At 36.0% G+C, this 20,992-nt stretch overlaps 1 protein-coding gene across 11 annotated transcripts in view; it reads left to right on the forward strand.

The window, feature by feature from the left end:
* Positions 1-20,992, forward strand: part of NAV3 (neuron navigator 3) — an 832,957-nt gene that overhangs the window by 566,320 nt on the left and 245,645 nt on the right. For 10 of the 11 annotated variants that reach the window (XM_045463549.1, XM_045463554.1, XM_045463556.1 and 7 more), the window contains 2 exons: positions 10,679-10,796; positions 11,457-11,509. In XM_045463549.1, the coding sequence (XP_045319505.1) occupies positions 10,679-10,796; positions 11,457-11,509 (171 nt within the window). Of the gene's footprint in view, positions 1-10,678; positions 10,797-11,456; positions 11,510-20,992 lie in introns of those variants that run through there. The other variant, XM_045463555.1, reaches the window with a different exon arrangement.

The following is a 20,992-nucleotide window of genomic DNA, read 5'->3' on the forward strand; positions in this document are numbered from 1 at the left end:
CATTTGGTAACCCGCAACTCTGTTCATACATACGCGCAATCCTTAATGTCCTGGGGGATTCACTATAGGCTCCCCACTGGCCAGCTGGTTGATGGACTGGGTACCTTGAACTTCAGTGCCTGTTGGTCTTAGGTATGATCATTGTAGTCAGAGAAAGAGTTTCCATTTGGGGCTGGAATGAGGGTGGGAGATACACCACCCTGCATTTCTGAAAAAGAAGGAGCCTAGAAGGGAAGACAGTTGCTCAAGTCTTTATATCAGGAAGCATAATTTCACTTAACCTCCGGTTTTCATTCCCATGTCTCCACCTTCCTGTCTGACTGGTAAGTCAATGCTGGATTTTCCCTGGTCAACATTTACTGGCTCTTGATGGAGCGAGGGGGAGGCACGTAACCATAGGCCTCTTCACTCTGGTCCACCCCACCTTCCATCTGGTCTGATGCCCACACTTCCTGAGCTCTTCTGGGGTTCTGTGGGAAAATCTGTTTACATTGCTCTGATATCTCCCTGTGGTTTATTCTTCCTTTGTTCCCCTTTGCTAAATCATTTATCATTCTTTCATCGGTTTTCTGTGTCCACGTATTGTGGTCATGGGAAATAGAGTTTGAGTTTTATTTACTTATTTAATTAATTAATTAATTAATTTATTTGTATTCTGGCTGTCTGGAGGGAAATTTTCTAGAAAATACAGGGCAGAAAAGTACTGCAACTTCTAGAAAGTGGAAGTCTTACACTAGCCTCTTAAGTAGGCTCCCTTTGTTCAGTTTTTCTCTGCTCGAAACTATCCTCCATAGCGGCACCAGAGCGGCAGTTAGAAACACGGCCAGAGCTATTATTTTTACATCCCTATATATAAATAAGCTAACATTCACCTAAAAATATTGAGGCATCCCTCTTATATTTATATATGACTCCACCTGATTCCTATTCTCTTACTTCTAGTCTTTCTATGTGCCTCTTCCCCATGCTGTGACCAAATGGAATTATTCAATATTCAGTGAATTCTGCACGCTGTTTCATACCTGTGACCCTTTGTAGATTTCGTTATTCCTGTATCTGTCGGTAGAATATACTTTCCCCTTCTTACTGCTTATCAAATATCATCGTTTTGTGTGGCTTTCCTCAATCTTCATTCTTCTAGAACCTTCATAGCCGTACCTTCCTCTTTTCTTTCCTTTTCTTTCTTTCCTTTTCATTTTTCCTTTTCTTTCTTTCTTTCTTTCTTTCTTTCTTTCTTTCTTTCTTTCTTTCTTTCTTTCTGTCTGTCTGTCTGTCTTTCTTTCTGCCGCTTTTCTTAAAGCCAAATCACTTTTAAAAAGAATACATTGGCTTCATAAAGAGGCTCTTTTTCTGGAAGTAAATGGAGCTATTGGGTGATTTTTAGGTAGGAAGGTAAATTACTTGATCAGATTTGCATTTTAAAGTCATCACTAGCAATAGTGTATAAAGCAGTTTATTGCTTAGCCTGCCTACATTCAGACTGTTTTTAGGACTGGTAAAGCAATTTGGGTGAGAGATGATGAAAAGCTGAACCAGGGTGATTATAGCAGTAATGGGGCAGAAGGGTCAAGAGGCATTCAGGATATAGAATTAACAGAACTGGGTCAGAGATTGGATATGAGAAATAAAGAAAAAGTTAGAGGAAATTATCAGAATCAATTTTATGTTTTCTTTAGAATTTTCTTGCCTTTATAGACCATTCACGAATTTTCTGGAGTTGTTGAATCTTTAATAGTAATTTTTTTTTTAATTTTTTTTCAACGTTTATTTATTTTTGGGACAGAGAGAGACAGAGCATGAACAGGGGAGGGGCAGAGAGAGAGGGAGACACAGAATCGGAAACAGGCTCCAGGTTCTGAGCCATCAGCCCAGAGCCCGACGCGGGGCTCAAACTCACTGACCATGAGATCGTGACCTGGCTGAAGTCGGACACTTAACCGACTGTGCCACCCAGGCGCCCCTAATAGTCACTTTTAAATCAACCTTTAAACTTGAAAAAAATTTTTTCTCACACAAACTTAAAGTTTTATTTTTTTGCAGAATTCCCAAAGATTTAGATGGAAAAGTGAATGCTTTTCAGTACTTTTGGGGGTTATAATTAATGGTTATAAATTTAATGACCCCTCTAAGAAGTTGTTTTATATATTTTATTCAATTTATTTAAACTATACAGAAACTTAATTTTTTTTTTAATTTTTTTTTCAACGTTTATTTATTTTTTTTGGGACAGAGAGAGACAGAGCATGAACGGGGGAGGGGCAGAGAGAGAGGGAGACACAGAATCGGAAACAGGCTCCAGGCTCTGAGCCATCAGCCCAGAGCCCGACGCGGGGCTCGAACTCACAGACCGCGAGATCCTGACCTGGCTGAAGTCGGACGCTTAACCGACTGCGCCACCCAGGCGCCCCCAGAAACTTAATTTTTTAAAACAATTTTTATTACTGAAGAATAGCTGATGTAGATTGTTATATTCGTTTCAGGTGTATAGCATAGTGATACAACACATTTATACACTACTTGGTGCTCACCATGACAAATATACACCATGCAACATTATTACAAATCATTGACTATACTCCTAGTGTAATACTTTTTATCTCTGTGACTTATTTATTTCATAACTGGGAGTTTGTACCTCTTAATCCCTTTCACCTATTTTACCACCACCCCCCCCCCACTGTTTTCCCCTCTTGCAACCACTAGATTCTTCGCTGTATTTGTGGGTTTGTTTCTGTGTGTTCTTTTGTTTTGTTTTTTTAGATTTCACACATAAGTGAAATCACAAGATGTTCGTCTTTCTTTATCTGACTTATTCCACTTAGCATAATAACCTCTAGGTCCATCCACGTTGTCTCAAGTAGTAAGATCTCATACTCTTTTATGGCTGAGTAATATTCCGCATATTTATCTATCCATCTATCAACAGAAACTTGAGTTGGCTATTATAAATAATCCTGCAACAAACTTAGGGGGCATATATCTTTTGAAATTAACATTTTCATTTTCTCTGAGTCAATACCTATGTGGAATTACTGGATCATATGGTATTTCGATTTTTAATTTTTTGAGAAACCTGCATACTGTTTTCCACCGTGATTGTGCCAATTTACATTCCTACCAACAGTGTATGAGGATTCCTTTTTCTCCACATCTCTGCCAGCACTTGTTATTTTTTGTGCTTTTGCTATTAACCATCCTGACTGGTGTGGTATCTCATTGTGCTTTTGATTTGCATTTCCCTGATGTTGAGGATATTTTTATGTCTCTTGCCATCTGGATCTTACCTTTGAAAAAGTGTCTATTCAGGTCTTCTGCCCATTTTTAAATCAGATTGTTTTCTTTTTGATGTTGAGTCCTACGCGTCTTTATATATTTTGGATATTAACCACTTATCAGAATTAATTTGAAAATGTCTTCTCCTGTTCAATAGGTTGCCTTTTTATTTTGTTGATTTTTTTCACTATGCAGAAGCTTTTTATTTTGGTGTGATCCCAATAGTTTATTTTTGCTTTTGTTCCCCTTGTCTGAGGAGACATATCCATAAATATGTTGTTAAGGCCAGTGTCAAAGGCAGAGATTACTGCCTATATTTTCTTCCAGGAGTTTTATGGTTTCAGGTCTCACACTTAGGTCTTTAATCCATTTTGAGTATATTTTTGTGTATGATGTAAGAAGCTGGTCCAGTTTCATTCTTTTCCAGATAGCTGTCCATTTTTCCCAGCACCGTTTATTGAAGACTGTCTTTTCCCACATTTCATATTCTTGCCTCATTTGTCATAGGTTAATTGACCATATACACCTGGGTTTATTTCTGGGAAGTGGATCCTGTTCCATTGATCTATGTGTCTTATTTTGTCCCAGTACCATACTGTTTTGATTAGTATGGTTTTATAGTATATCTTGAAATCTGGAATTGTGATACCCCCAGCTTTGTTATTCCTTCTCAAGATTGCTTTGGCTATTCAAGGTATTTTGTGGTTCTATACTTTTTTTAGTTTAGAACTAAACTATATTTGTTTTAGTCCTGTGATTTTGATATAGATTTCACTGAATCTGTAGTTTGGTTTGGGGAATACAGACATTTTAATAATACTAATTCTTCTAATCCATGAACATGGTATATCATTCCATATGTTTGGGTCTTTTTCAATTTATTTTATCAGTGTCTTAAAGTTTTCACAGTATAAGTCTTTCACTTCCTTGGTTAAATTTATTCTTAGATATTTTATTCCTTTTGGTGCAGTTATACAGAGATTGAGAAACTCCATAAAGAGCCAGCATTTACCTTGATGTAAAAACAGAAATAAATCAGCTGAGTTCAACCATTTACTTGGTGAATCTGTTACATATATTATGATGATCTCAACATTACCAAAAGCTTTGAATGGGTTCACTTCCTACTAATACCACGTGGTCCTCAGTATTGAGAATTCTAGGTCTGTAAGGGTCATGAAATTTGACTCAGTGGATCTGGTGGTCATGCTAGTTCTGTAACATCAATGAAAGATTCAGTCTCTGATTGGCTTTTTAAACTAAAAATAGCATGTCTTATGTCTTAATTCCATGTTGTAATTTTCCAGCCTTCTTTATCCAGTATTGCATACATTCATGAGTTTTTGAGTACTAAACTTAGATGTGCAAAATTACAACTTTTAAAAATAATAAATATGTAGGTCCACCACCCAAGCCTTTCTTTATGTGAAGTAGTAGAAAATTTATTTCTCCAAATGCAAGATAATTCAGTCACTTCTGGTTTAAAGTTCAGTCTTGAGGAAAAAGTTCATTCAGTTCCAGATTCTTCCCCTTCCCCTGTGCATCTTTTCTCCCTGGAATGACTGGTTCAGGTTGGTAAGCATGGTTACTAATGATCATAGCACCACAATAGTTTTCATCTTTGTGGGAAGAATACTTATGTCACAGTCACATTTCCCTGATCTATTTATTTGTTAACTTTATGTAATTTGTCTTACACTGCTTTCTAAGATATAGAAGCCTAGTTATTGCCATTGAATTTCTTTGTTTTCAACCCAATTTCTATCTGTTAAAGATTTAAAAAATCCTATATGATTTCTCAAAGTTGATAATTTGAACATATCAGAGAGTAGTATTTTATAGGGATATATAACTACTGCTTGAATGTTGGGAAAAAAAACTAATATGTATAAATATGTGCAGGGTTAAAACTAGCTCAGCTAGTATGTAAAAATCATGTGACTACATTTATAATATTTTCTAACCAGGTTATAGATTTGCGTCTTTCTATTAAAACAACCTCTGGGGTTAAATGAAGTCTGTTTTTCTTCTACTACTTCTTTAATGTCTTTGATCATTTAATACTCATTAAAATATTGTATCTCTTTGAAATATTTATATATCTCAGAGTAGTATATGCAATAACAAAAGTACTCATAATTATTTTTATATTGCGGTTAGGTTATTTATAATACACTCATCAAATGCTAAATTAAATATTGGTTTTAAAGTTCAGGGGCAGCTTGCTGTGATATACAGATGCTGTTTGTTATATTGTCTGTAGTAAAAAAAATACTATAAACAAAAGCTTAGGACTCTGTGGAAAATTAGATCTTCTGATATTGTTTTACTATGACAAGTTCACTGGACAGAAGCAATATGGTGTCACATATATTGCCTTCTATTTGAACCCATTGTTTTATAATGAGAAAAAAAAAAACACTGTAAAAGAAATATAAGAGCAAATGGCTAAGCTAAGGGATCATTACATTTTGCAAAAGTTTTCCTTAGGTTAACTACATTTGGGCAAATAGCTAAGATTTAAGCATTTGAAATGATAATCGTTCATAATCATTATATTTAATATAAACTCATTATAATTAATATAGATGTAGTTTACATTAAAATAGTAATAGTGAATAGTAATATTTAACATTTAACAAGTACTTATTAAGTGAAAGGCTGTGTTCCAAAACTATAAATTCATTCAATCCTTACAATAATCCCATTAGTATGTAATACTATTGTTGCCATTTTACAGAAGAGAAAAACTCTGGAACTGAGAGAAAATAAACATTCAACCCATGTTCACACGGCTTTTAAGAGTGGGGCAGAAATTCCAACAATATGGAATATTTCTCAAGGAGTACGTAGTCTTGCATAATAGGCCTTAAAATTCATGCAGATCAATATGAAATATAAATTATGCCATGGTATCTTTGATTTTATCATAATGAATTACTGTAAATGAATTAATACATATATAATTTTACCTGAACTGAGTATTCCTTTGTTAAGTCTAATCTCATTAATTTTCTGAATCTCTAAAATATAATTACCATATCAGATAACATTATATTTATAATATTGCAGTTAAAACAGGTGAGGAAAATTGACTCCACATATTTAGAGATAAGTTATATTTAAAGCTTCAGCCAGACCTAGATGACTGAACATTAATTTATGATTAATTTGATATTGTTCCCCATCATATCAGTCTGTTCACTAAAAACCTATAGTTACTTTATAGCATAATCCTACAAAAAACATTACCACTCATTTTGTATCTCAAGTGAAGCTAAGTGGTTAAATATTGTGATTGTGTGTGTGTGTCTGGTAATGAACCAAAGGCAACTTTGGAGTTCAGATCCAAAATCTGGACATGATTTTGCCATTCTGTTGTATTTATTTGAACGATAGATTCTAATGTGACAGTTGATGAGGTTGTTGGTATCCTCTCTCACTGGAGTAGTACAGGAAGTTTATTGATGTGTTTTGCATATATTTAAATGCCATGTGTCCTTTGCTTGAAAACTGTCTCATTAAAGATACATCTCATATTTCCACTTATTTCTTCAATTTACATATATAAAATTTTAAAAGGCAAAAATAAATGTATGTGTAATATTAAAGATATACTTATAAGTTAATTTGTAATTGTTTTATATTTCATCTAGATAATAACATCCTTTCCAAAGGAAAGGTCTCAAGTAGGGTCTTATAGGGTCACAAGTATCTTTTACACATGTTTAAGAAATATAAGTAAAGCATAAGGACTTTTTTTAAATGGAGTTTTTTTTTTTAGTTTATTCATATAGTCCGAATTGATTTTGCTGATTGCAACTAAAGTCAGAGATTGTGGTCTGAGCAATGTTTCACATATTAAAGATGGTATACAAGTCAAAGCACTTAGGCTTGGGATTCCTCTGGAAGAAATCTGGACCAAGTGAAAAACATTTTATGAGCTAAATGAGAGGCTTTTCCAGTCAGTCTTGAAGGCAACCAGCTGGCTTCCCATCTGTTTCCTTACCTAAGTCCAGGAGCAAGTTGGATATAAGCTAAGGCACTGTTGACATGCATTTGGAGAATGAAAGTATTCTTGTTTTCATTTCTAATATATCCCATTCTGTGTATATTTAAATAAGTTTTTTTTTTTTTTTTTGCCTAATTTAATGCCATCATAAAACAATGCATGTAACCTAGAGTTTGATGGGGGTGGTGTCACAATGGAGGCATTGCAAACCTGAATGAAAACATGCCAGCCTGGATACCTTCCTCTGAGTTTAGATGGCAGACAGATCTGTGGCCACATTGAATTAGAAGGCAGGAGGTGTCAGAGATACAAGTAGTGGCAGAATTAACAAGGAGCACATTTAAAAAAAGTTTTTTTAAATGTTTATTTATTTTTGAAGTAGATAGAGAAAAAGAGAGAGAGAGAGAGCATGAGTAGGGGTGGGGGGAAAGGGAGGGAAACACAGAATCTGAAACAGGCTCCAGGCTCTGTCAGCACAGAACCTGATACAGGGCTTAAATTCAGGGAACAGTGAGATCTTGACTTAGGCTGAAGTCAGACTCTTAACCGAGTGAGCCACTCAGACACCCTAAGGAGCACAATTTTTTCAGTCTTCTGCCAATCCTCTAAAATTTTTAGCCTCTACAAAACAATAACCTTAGTAAATATTTGTTGGGAAGCCATCATAGCAAAGAAAACTAGATGCCATAATGATGATAATAATAGCAGACATTTCTTCAGGGCTAATTCTGTGGTGGATACTTTACAAGTGCCGTCTTATTTAATCCTGCCATAACCCTCCAATGTAGGTATTAATATTATGTTTATTTTGCAGATGAGGAATTTGAGGTTTAGAGAGGATAAGAAACTTGTTCAAAGGTCCCATGGGTGGTAAGAGGTCTCCTGGGCCTCAAAGCCAGGTCTACTGACTCCAGAACTCATGTTCTTCATCTTTGAGGGATCCTTTAAAGTCAGCCAACCGGTCCTTGTAACTCACTGCCGATGGAGACAATGGCACAAATCAAGTCTGACTCAACCTGAAATTTCTAGTAGAAGGCCAAGCAATTAATGTTATCATTTGCCTGGTGTGTAGAGGGGAAAGTCCTCAATGTTTTAGATTTTCAACAGTATACATCCTTGTAAAAATAAATTTTCCTATTGCAAAATAGTAAATACAAGTAGAATAAAATTTTGAGGAAAATGACCCCTGAATAAAAAAAAAAGTGTCTATCTAGAAATTGTGTGTTTGCTTTCTAATTGAGCAGTTATGCAAGTATATTTTCTTATACTAATATCTTTGGTATAAAGATTATGAATATGGTGAAAGGAGGTGTAACATTGCCGTCTCATTTATTTTTCTTATGCAACTGGATGCTTCCAATTGTTTATACTCTTTTAGGAAACTTAACACTGTGTTGCATTAAGATTCTACTTTATATTTTCTAAAATAAACATCTTCTTTGACTATACTGTATTTTGGAATGTTTGTACCTAGGATTCATTAAGAAAAAAAAAAAAAAAACCTAACAGCCCCACTTAGGTTTGGGTCCTATAAAAATAGGAGCATGAAAGTGTGAAAGATACATTTTTAAGGTTCTCTCTTATAACTTTATATGTAGTAGAGACAGATTTAAGCAAATTAAATATCTTTCAACAGGGGTATTGATATGTACAATATAATATCAAAAATAGTGAGACATTGGGGTACCTGGGTGGCTCCATCAGTTAAGCATCTGACTTTGGCTCAGGTCGTGATGTCTTGGTTCATGGGTTCAAGCCCCCTGTCAGATTCTGCACTGACAACATAGAGCTTGCTTGGGATTCTCTCCCCCACCCCTCTCTCTGTCCCTTCCCCACTCTCTCTCTCAAAAATAAATAAGCATTTAAAAAATATCTAAAAAATAGCGAGACATATGTATGTAAAATGGTTATAGCAGTGTTACTAAAATACTGTTACATAGAAAGTTGAAAAGTGCAGAACGATAAGTGAAATTTGAGACATTTTTGGTTAAAAATCCTATCGTGTGTGTATATATGTGTGTGTAATACGGTGTCATGTGGTCCAGTGTGTAAGCATAAAACAAAATTCTAGACCTATTCATACCAAATTATTGAAAAGCGGAAAAATTATTGAAAAGTTGTGAGGAAACTTTTACTTCTTAGTTTCTACACTTCTGACTTACTTTTATTTTTATGAAAACACGTATATTGGTTTTGTTAGAAGCAAAAAAGTAGTATTTTTTTCCAATTTTCTTGGCCTTCTAAAAGATGCAAGTTACCTCTTCAGTCTAATTGTCCTCATTAAGGCTTGCCACCTTAATTACAGATTTTCCAACTGTGCCCGATTCCTTTGCCACTCTGCCCTCCTGTACTGGTATTCTCTGTGGGGAAGGCCCTTCCCTTCCCTTCTTATGCCCAGGTTCCATTATGTTCCCTGTTCTAATTCCAGTGCTTCTCTAACACACTTTTATATGTGTATTTCTCAATCAATTCCCCTCCTCTGTTATCATTCCAGACACTGTGTTCTTCTGTTACATATTACATACCATAGTTTGCCTTGTAATAAACTTGACTAATGTATCTGAAAGAGCCGTCTGTAAAATTGAAACATCTTAATGCTTATTTATTTCCTTATACTTAGATTACATTACCTTAGGGGTGTCCCATAACATTTGAAAAATTAGTAGATTTTTATTTTTGTGCCATTTTTTGAACATTTCCAGCTTTTCTTTATATCGTAATTTACTTTCAGTCACTTCTGCTTTATGACAGATTGCCAATCTTGAGATTTATAATCCACTCCTACACTCTATGTTGCAATTTCTATGTAATAACTATATTTGCTTCTTCTATTTTCTTATATAAACACATTTCAAGAGGCTTAAATGGGAGATGGCAGTCCAAATAAAATAACTTTGGCATTTGCAATTATTTTATAACACGATGCCAAAATATTGTCACATGCAGTATCTCACATGACAAATCTAATAAAGTGTTAGAGAAACAGAAATTTTTATAATAGGTTCCTGTATGAATCAGTACAGGTGATTTCCTTTTACAAGGACAGGCAGGATTATTTTCGATAGGACAGAAGCAGGGGAAAGAGTGAAAACCCAACTGACTTGCAAACAGGAGTTTCCTGGGTAGTCATTGGGGAAGGGAGTTTTGCTGTGTCACAAGTGACTAGTCCCTGGTTTTAAAAGAGAGTGACTCATCCTCCTTTGAAACAAGAGATAAGTGGGAGAGAGAGCTGTATAAAATTATTTTACAACTATTTCCTTTTGAGCTATGACTTCTTAAACTGGAATGTGATCCAGAATAGCTTCCCTTTGAATCCAACATTTGTCTTAAGCATTTTTATTGTCTCTATTTTCTCTCACACCATCTCCCTTCTTCTCTCCCTCTGTTCAACAGATTTACACTGACTGGGCCAACCACTACCTAGCAAAATCAGGCCATAAGCGGCTGATCAAGGATTTGCAACAAGACATTGCAGATGGAGTGCTGCTAGCCGAAATCATCCAGATCATTGGTAAGACCTGCCCTCTGGGAAAAACCATGAAAGTCTCTCCCCCACCCCCCACCCCCACCCGCCTTGGTCAAACACAATTTAAGTTGAATGCATATGAACTTAGTCCCTGTGTCTCTGAGATTAATGTAGCTCTCCCGTGATTTAATTAAAAATGTTTATGTGAGAATGTTTGAAAAAAGCAGTTTGGCTATACTTTTAAATGGCTAGAACTGTATCTTTACATCCACTGGATTGTCAGAAATGAACGCTTCATTAAACCATATGTCTCCCATGTGTGCATTTCGTTAGCTAGGGCAACTCATACACTCTGAGATTCCTTGAAACTGTATCCTGATCCAGCAGGGACAATTGTGAAAGGTTTCATGTCAGCAGTCATTTGGCACAGGCTAAAGAATTAGCAGCAACTTCCTTCTCACTCACTTTTTTTTTTTTTTTTTTTTTTTGCCTGATTTGTGCATATGGAATTGGCGGCGGCTAACAAGTGTGTCCTCTTGTACGCGGCTGGGGAGACAGAGTGAATGTAGCAGCAGCATTGTGCTTGTTTTGGTTTTGGTTTTGGTTTTTGTGTTTTCTTAGTCTCCTTTTTTTTTTTGTGTTTCACTTCATTGCTTAAGCATGTCATTCTTTTTTTCTCTCTTTTATTTTATTTCTTGGCTTTAGCAAATGAAAAAGTTGAAGATATCAATGGATGTCCTAGGAGTCAATCTCAGATGGTAAGAATCAAATTTATTTTAAAATATAATGCTTACCTTCACTTTTGATTACACTGCATTTGTAAATGGACTAGAAATTTCTTTTGCATGCCTTCCTGCTTAAGAAACCATTCGATCACATTCTATCATACGTATTTCTTTGGGTGCAGTTTATGGGCAAATGATAGCATCAGCACAGCTGAATATGGATGACTCCTGAATAACATGTCTCCAGGTGTTTTATCAGATCCTTGACTTTTTGTTGTTGTTGTTGCTCTGATGGCTGAATAATTTAATACTGGTTTTGCTGGCAGTAAATCCCATTTCCAATTTTAAGTGGAGCCTTTTTGTCTGAACAACTGGTTTGAAGAACAGAGCTGGCCATGTGCATCTGAAAAATACATAAATAGTATTTTCCTTGTTCATAACAAAGTCCAGTGTAAACACAGAGACTCTTCAGCACTTTTGGAAATAGCTCTAAAGGCATGCTGCTGGACGTTTTCTGAACAGTGACTGATCATGAGATATGATTCATAGCCTTTTTCAGAAAGCTGTTGATCTAGAGGTCTGTGCCTTTCCCATCTCTCTTTTTATCTTTACCAACTGGTAAAGTTTATAGTTTTATAATGAAAAAATAGATTGATAAACTCCTGAGGTAAAAACTTACCCCTCTATTTATTAAATAGCCACAACTGAAGTTTCTAGGACAACCTGAAATACAAATGCCTTCATTAAAGTTATATCAGCAGATATAATCAGGAATGATAGCCAAAATCCATCAGATGAGGCTTCCTTCAAAACTCTAGCACAAAATAGACATTTTAAGTGAATGTAATGACTTCTTAATTGTCAGGGATTGGAGAATGAAAAAAGAGAACTCTTTTGATGTGCTGACTTGCTTTACTTAATGTCAGAAAACTGAAATCCAAAATAATAAAAGGAATTTATTCTTAAAGAGTGATTAACTAGCATGTCGTGTGTGTGTGTGTGTGTGTGTGTATGTATGCATGTGATTAATAAACACTCAAAGGCACTATTACAATACATAAACCCTGCATAACTGTTGTGAAAAAAAATCTCGGTAAAAAACAATTTTCTGTAAAATAATTCAGTTTTAAGGGGACTTCTTGATCTAATTATTCTGGGCACAAGCATGGCACTATGGAAATTAATTATAATTTTACTGAAAGCAATTATAATACCTTCAGACCCTGCTAAAATAATAGCTGTGTGATATTGGTAAATGATGTAAGCTCTCTGAGTTTCAGCTTTTTCATCTGTATAATGAACCCTAATTAGGATATGATAATGACCTATAATTATGGATATTCTTTACTACCAAAACTGATATGGAAATATAATAGTGCTGCTATAAGCTTTGTTAAGACATATTCATGAATTAACACATGTTAAAAGTTTTTTAGAGCTTTATATTAAAAATCTGTATAGTCCCTGAATATCATATTTTATGTTTCTTAAACTCAACACTTGGGTTTACTTTCATTATTTCAATTATAAGGAGGTGTTGGATAGTAAAATAGGTCTTCTCTGTTGTCATTCCAGTTTGATTCTGATTACAGAGAATCCAATAAACAGCCAAGCTAATATTTCATGACAGAAAAAACAAAACAAACAAACAAAAAACTATGAAGTTCATAACTATGGATAGGAATATAGTCCTTATATATTTATCTGAAACATCTGTACCGAAGATTCTACAAATCTGTGAAAACATTCTCATGAGTATTAGACTCTGTTAATTTTTTTTTATTATTTCCTAATCCTTATTAGCCCCCAAATGTCATGTAACATCTAGTATACATGTCGTGTTGATATTTCTGCTTTTGATTAACACACACACACACACACACACACACACACACACACACACACAAACACCAGAAAAACCAAAGCCTGAGGGATGTAGATGCTATGAAAAAGGTAGTTTTTCCAGCCAAACAGTATTAGTTGGAATCACTTTGGATTTTGAGTTAAGAATGACTTGTGTCCTCATTTTTTTCTGATGTGGTTGAATTTTGAATCTGAAGTTGACATGCCCTCCGTGTGTTGATTCAGAATAATGCATATAACAAAAATAGAGCTTTTTAGTTGAATTACTTTTGCCTCTATTCCTAAGAATTGGCATTGGCACTATATTATTAATGGATAAAAATCCAGACTTTAACTGAGACAAGAAATTAGGGAAAAGAGAATTATGACAGAGTATGACTAGGCTTATGAAGTTCTTATAAATTTCATATATCTATTCCAAACAGGATGTTGCCTGTTTCTTTATTGCTTAACAACCAAGAGGTGAAACATTAATAACAGTGAGTGCTATCCTTACTCACAAAACTGCTTTGACCACATCCTTTTGAATATCTGATTTTTTATGGTGCTTGCTGTTTGTGTGGAATACGGAAAGGTAAAGTAAAAACTAGGTATGCTCCTGTTTGTAGTCACAAATTATTTAAATTTCAAATTTGATAACTTTTATTGGATTGTTTTAAACCTTTAAGAATACAGAGTCTCTTGTGGTATGAATCTATAATATATTGATGAATATTTTGATGAATAGTAGTCAGGTAATTCATATTTAGCCAATATTTGCTGAGCACCTGAGCTACCAGATTGAGGGACCCTTGAGGATCAAAGGAGCAAATATTGAAATAAATAATAGCAACAGTGTTGCATAGATAAGAACAGAAGTACTGTGACGGGAGTCCACTGTGGCTTGAGTGCAGTGAGGTGTTTGTATGGGACGATGGAAGTCTGATCACACAGGGCTAAAGTATGGGGTTGGTTGAGGAGCCTTTTGAGGACTTTTAAAGCTGGATGTGGCATGATCTGATGTAAATATTAAAAAAATCATCCTAGGTGCTTTCTGGGAATTGTAGAATATGTGTTAAATCTTCATTTGGATGTGGGAGATGACGAATATAGGGAGGATGAATGTTCCCACAGTTTCTCCTGAGAAGTTACTATTAGACGTGATTACTACAGAGGGAGAAAATAGACTAAAGGTAGAAGGGGGAAGATGACAAATTCATACTTTGAAAGTAAAGTTTGACCTATCCATTGGAACATCAAGTAGGAGGTGACTTCAGACAATTAGGCATGTGTTCCTGAAGGTCATAATAAGGTGTTAGGTAGAATATAGCTAGTGCACAGGTAATGATTGAAGTCATGGATAAAGGATGAGATTTCAACAGAAGGCCTGTATAAAGTCAGGAAGGGAGAGATTTGAGGTTCTCACACTGGGGAATATCAATATGTATGTGGTGAGCAAAGGTGTAGGAATCAGAAATAGGGAAGAGTAGTGAGAGAATGAGCCCATCTTTAAGAGGATGGATCCACAGATGGGGATTATTGATCCTTAGGGTAGCTAGAGTAGCTTCAACTAGAGTACTTGGACTAGCCCAGTGAGATGGGGCAAAGTAAGATGAGCAGAATGCGGTGGATGTTGTCAAATGCTACTTAGCCAACTAGTTGGTGTACCTCAACAAAGAAGTTGGTTCTAGCAATTAGGCAGGCATTAATGACCTTGATGCAAATGTCTTCTATAGGGTGACCATGTGTTAATTAAGGAGTAAGAGAGATGCCCCTGTCTATTGAGATTTGGATAATCTTTCTAGGAATTTCCTGTTGAAGAGAAAAACAAAAATATATCTATAGTTTGAGAGGAAGGAAGGGTGAGGGGAGCTTTTGGAAGGGGGGAAATAGGGAGAGGAGGAGGAAGCAGTAAGGAGAGAGAAGAATCCAGGGGACTGGGGAGACAAAAGATGATGCCAAATCCTAAAGCAAGTGGCAAAGGAATAAATTTGAAGTCTGTGTAGAAGATTAAAATTTTTTTTAATGTTTATGTATTTTTGAGAGAGAGAGACAGAGTGCTAGCAGGGGAGGGGAAGAGAGAAAGGGAGACAGAATCTGAAGCAGGCTTCAGGCTCTAAGCTGTCAGCACAGAGCCCGACACGGGGCTCGAACCTGTGTACCTCCAGATCATGACCTAAGCCAAAGTTCGATGCTTAACTGATTGAGCCACCCAGGCGCCCCCTGGGTAGAAGATTTAATGTTGGAAAAGAATGAAGGTACATTTTCCTTTGTGTCATGTCACAAGGGGATATGATTGCATGAAATGAAGGTACCTGAAAATGGATTAAATAGAAATTGAAGGAGTTCATCAATAACATAACTGCAGAGTATTAGAGAATAATAATGTGCACTTTTCCGTGGGATTCTCTAATTATAATACCTTATAGAAAAACTCATGTATGTTGTCTTGAAATAGATGAAGAAAACAGTAATTCTTTCAAGTGGGCCAAAGAACATATGTTTAAGAGAAATATGAGCTAGTCAATGCACCAATTTATTAGTGTAATTTTTGGAAGATTTTGATTCATGTTTATTCTAAGTCTCAAAGTCATAGTTATCTTCCTTAATGAGCTGAGACTAAACTCATCCTGAAAAACAGAACTCAGTTTGAAGGAGCTTGTTCAACACTATATTTAACCTTATCCAAAGATGAAGTTACTGATATGGATAGCACCTGTTGAGTAATTTCTAGGTGGGTGGTTTCAGAATTCAAAATATATGCTGCATGCCACACTTTGGTGAGATTACGCGAGGAAATAAATTAGTAAACTATAAATACTAGGAATGTCCAGAATGCCTAGCAGATTAAAAATAGCAGAAAAATGCCCAACATGTATTTGAAATGCTGAGGCACAAGTGCTAGGTTCTTAGACAAAAATGTAAGACACGTTGGGGAAAAGTTGTTTTGAAGACAAATTTTCCTTTAGTTTAAAATAGACCGTTACATTTAAGGATCTTCACAAATGTGGTAGAGGGATTAGAAACTGTGTTTATGTGAAGTAAGCCAAAATTCTGATTCTACAGTATAGCTGAGGATGTGACAAATGTGCTTCACAGCCTGTCCTTCCTTTTTGCTGGCTCCTCCCATTATCTCACGGTAAGAGCTCCATTGTTTTCAGCCACAACTTTCCATCTTCTTTTGAACATACCATGTGGTTTAAAATTTTCTGAGATGGTGACTTGGGGAATGTTTATCCCTGTGCCTCTTACCCCTTTTTGTTCCTAGAAGATAAAAAAACAAAAACAAAAACAAAAACAAAAAATAGGTTCATTCTCCCTTAACTCTCCAGTTCCAAGTCCCACAACGTTGTGACTTCCAGAATAATAACATGATGGATTTTATTGGCATCTTTATTCCATTTCAATAGTTTGCACTCATCTGTACAGTGAAACTATTCTTCCTAGTAAACATATTTGGTGCTTTTATCAGTATTCTGTCCTTTAAAGTTTTAATTATTTTAGCCACTGCTTGTAATTGGTCCTCTCATAAAGGACCTATTTAGGTAAGATAGGAAGATGAGGTTTCTAACCAAATAGGGAAGAGATAAAATATTGGAATGCTCTTAAAGGTTTAATAAAATCTTATAAATGGCACACTGCAGGATTCTCGCACTATGACTCAGAGGAGTGGAATATTGCTAAGTTAGTCCATTCACATGATCCCCTGCCATTTTTGAAACTGTTCATCTTCTGGAATGGCTGGAAAAAGATAGCTTAATGAAGACAAATGCTTTACTACAAATATAACTCTGATCTCTAACGAAATGCTAAATGGAAATTTCTACTTTGAGGTTTTCTATTTAATTTCATTATTTTCATATAGGCTCACACTTTGGAACAAAAGAATAAACTACCAGTGTTAAGAAATGTATGCTTAAGTTATTACAATATCCTGATGATTTTTAAAACTGAATGTGTCTCTAGAAGTTGCTCTGTGTACTAGCATTTAAAGTTCAAACGAAGGACTTGAAAGATTGAAAGGAGGGGTGTTACACTGAAAGGACAGTAGTCACTGGAATTCAGTTGTGACTCTGTGACTGAGAAAAATATCCAGTGAAGGCTCAGTTTCTGGTCATTTCTGCATTGAGGAAATTAGACCAATAGAACTCTGACTTGCTAGATTGATTTAAAAACAGCAAACACCATGGCTCCTGTTCAGTGTTTTAGAGGTATATTTGGGGTTTAACTCTTTATAGCTTTTTAAAAGTATATTCATAGTGGGGCGCCTGGGTGGCGCAGTCGGTTAAGCGTCCGGCTTCAGCCAGGTCACGATCTCGCGGTCCGTGAGTTCGAGCCCCGCGTCAGGCTCTGGGCTGATGGCTCAGAGCCTGGAGCCTGCTTCCGATTCTGTGTCTCCCTCTCTCTCTGCCCCTCCCCTGTTCATGCTCTGTCTCTCTCTGTCCCGAAAATAAACGTTGAAAACTATATTCATAGTAAGGTGAGAAAGATATTTCCTAAATTATATTAAATCCAATTTAAAAGAAAAACGGTAGTATCATGAGAATTATATTTTTATGGGAGTTGTCTGGTCTGCCATTAAATTAAATAAATGTTGGGGCACCTGTGTGGCTTAAGCTGTTGAGCATCCGACTTCAGCTCCCACGTCCTAATCTTGCAGCTCATGACTTCCAGCTGTTCATCAGGTTCACTGCTGTCAGCCTGTTGGCGTGGAGCCTGCTTCGGATCCTCTGTCCCCTTCTCTCTGCCCCTCCCCTGCTTGCTCTTGCCCCAAAATAAATACATACTAAGGAAGTTAAATAAATGTTGAAAATACAAGAATGCTTTTCTGTATTAACTTTATATTATGGAATACACATTTTAAATGTTCTCATGAATATCAATATTTAAATTGGTTTGTGCTATTAGTAGGACAAATAGAAATTGGAATAAAGTGGGGTTCCTGGGTAGCTCAGTTGGTGAGGCATCCAAATCTTGATTTCAGCTCAGGTCATGATCTCACAGTTCGTGGGATCGAGCCCCACATCAGGCTCTGTGCTGAGAGTGCAGAGCCTACGTGGGATTCTCTCTCTTCCTCTCTCTCTCTCTGCCCCTCCTCCACTCATATGGATGCTCCCTCTTTCTCTCTCAAAAAGAAATAAACTTTAAAAAACAAAGGAATTGAAATAAAGTAAGTAACTTTGCAAAGAATTTATCTATCTATCTATCTATCTATCTATTTATTTATTTAGAGTGTGTGAGCAGGGGAGAGGGTCAGAGGGAGAGAGAGAATCTTAACACAGCCTCCAGCGCAGCACAGAGCCCAACTGGAGCTCTATCCCATGACTCTGGGATCATGACCTGAGCTGATATCAAACGTCAGACCCTCAACCAACTGAACTACCCAGGCACCCCATTTATTTTTTACAAAGAATTCTTTTTAAATAAAGTAACAATTCTGAATTGGATTCTGGATTCAGTATAATTTGTTTTTCTTTCTTTTTGGAGAGAATATATGTTTTTTATTTTATTTGAGGAAACTTAGTAAGCTTTATATATGTATGTATAATAACCATTGTGAACTATAGTTAATATTTCAACTATATATTTGAATATCAACCACTTTCTTAAACATTTAGCATGTTCTTTATCCCGACATCTTTAACTTAATTGCTGTTAATTGTATCCTACCTCTAGGCCAATATCCCAGTAAACACAAAGTACAATCATACCTAGTGTTAGAAAGCATATTTTGTAACAATCCTTTCATAAATTCAGTTTTTATTACCTTCAATAATCTGGTCTTTTTTAAAAGGACTTTCCCCTCCATGTTTTTCAATCCCCTTCTTGAAATTTATTAGAAAATTACCACTTACAGGGGCATCTGGGTGCATCAGTCAGTTAAGCATTGGACTTCGGTTCAGGTATGATATGATCTCACCGTTCGTGGGTTCAAGCCCTGTGTCGAGCTCTGTGCTGACAGCTCAGAACCTGAAACCTGCTTCAGATTCTGTGTCTCCTTCTCTCTCTCCCTCCCTTTCTCACTCACTCTCTCTCTCAAAAAAAAATTTTTTTTTAATTATCACTTATAGTAATCAGTGGTAAAATACCTAACAGTGGAACAATTTTATTTTTTAATTTTAAAGGTTTTTTTAGTGTTTTTATTTATTTTTGAGACAGAGAGAGACAGAGCATGAGCAGGGGAGGGGCAGAGGGAGGGGAAGACACAGAATCTGAGCTGTCAGCACAGGCTCCAGGCTCTGAGCTGTCAGCACAGAGCCTGACGCAGGACTTGAACTCACAGAGTGTGAGATCATGACCCCAGCTGAAGTTGGACACTTAACCGACTGAGCCATCCAGGCACAGTGGTTAATTATTCCAACAGTGGAATAATTTTAAAAACTGGTAGTTTGGCAAATAATATACTAAGATATGAGACCATTTTAAATAAGAACTATTTTTAAACCTATTAAAACCTATTAGATTAAATGATGCTCTAAAAATTACTTCTAGGGGCGCCTGGGTGGCTCAGTCGGTTAAGCGGCCGACTTCAGCTCAGGTCATGATCTCGCGGTCCGTGAGTTCAAGCCCCGCGTTGGGCTCTGTGCTGACAGCTCAGAGCCGGGAGCCTGTTTCAGATTCTGTGTCTCCCTCTCTCTGACCCTCCCCCGTTCATGCTGTGTCTCTCTCTGTCTCAAAAATAAATAAACGTTAAAAAAAATTTAAAAAAAATAAAAATTACTTCTATAAAAAGAGAAAAAGGAAATGAATTAGGGAGAATCTTATTCATCTGATCTCAGTATAATCATTTGAAAAGTTTATCTTGAATGAGATAAATTATTGGAAAGTCAGTAGATACACCCAAAGTAGCTGCTTTATTAATTATATTTAAATGATTTTAATATAAAGTCAGTTAAACTGACAGATGTGGATAGACATAGACAAAAATACATGGAATGCCTCTGAAAAATCATATTGCCCAATTGATTGTGTTAGCCATGTTTCAAACCTAGCAAAACATTTTGTGAAATCATATCATAGAAACCAAATTATACAGCATTCAGCAATATCAGCATCACTTACTGATCGACATGAATGATTAAATGTCAGTCATGTATATTGGGTGCTATGCTAGATGATTGGCTTGCAGTTTTTACGTAGTATTTTAGCAAACAGACAAAGGAATGGGGTCTCACTGAGCCTGCCTGGAGAAGAACCAGTGTTTGGTCTCATGTTTACCTGAGTCAAGACCAAATTGCTTAAACTTACTAATAAATAAACTTAACAGAAGAATTCAAGTCTTTGGATTTTCAACCCCTCCACCCCTCCTCCTCCTCTTTCTATTCTTCCTCTTTGTCTTCCTCTCTCTCTCTCTCTCTCTCTCTCTCTTCCTTCTTTAATGTTTTGGTCCCTCTTTCTTCCCTCCCCCCCCAAGCTTATAATATACATTATTTTTCTTTAATACCATACTTATTTTTCCTACATATGGAAGGAATATAAACTTTGGTTAGTTTGGGAGAGGGTGTGGGTATGTGAGCTAAATAAGAGTGCATAGATTTGTGGTAACATGCATTTGGCAAATAATTAGTTGTTCTAAGTAACTTTAGTCCTATATAGAAGTATGCGTTATTTAAGTTTAGAAAAATTTTATAACCTCATAGTAAGATTCTTTGTTTTGTTTTGTCTTCTGAAACA

Source organism: Leopardus geoffroyi, chromosome B4, assembly GCF_018350155.1.
Source record: "Leopardus geoffroyi isolate Oge1 chromosome B4, O.geoffroyi_Oge1_pat1.0, whole genome shotgun sequence".
NCBI classification, from domain to species: Eukaryota; Metazoa; Chordata; class Mammalia; order Carnivora; family Felidae; genus Leopardus; species Leopardus geoffroyi.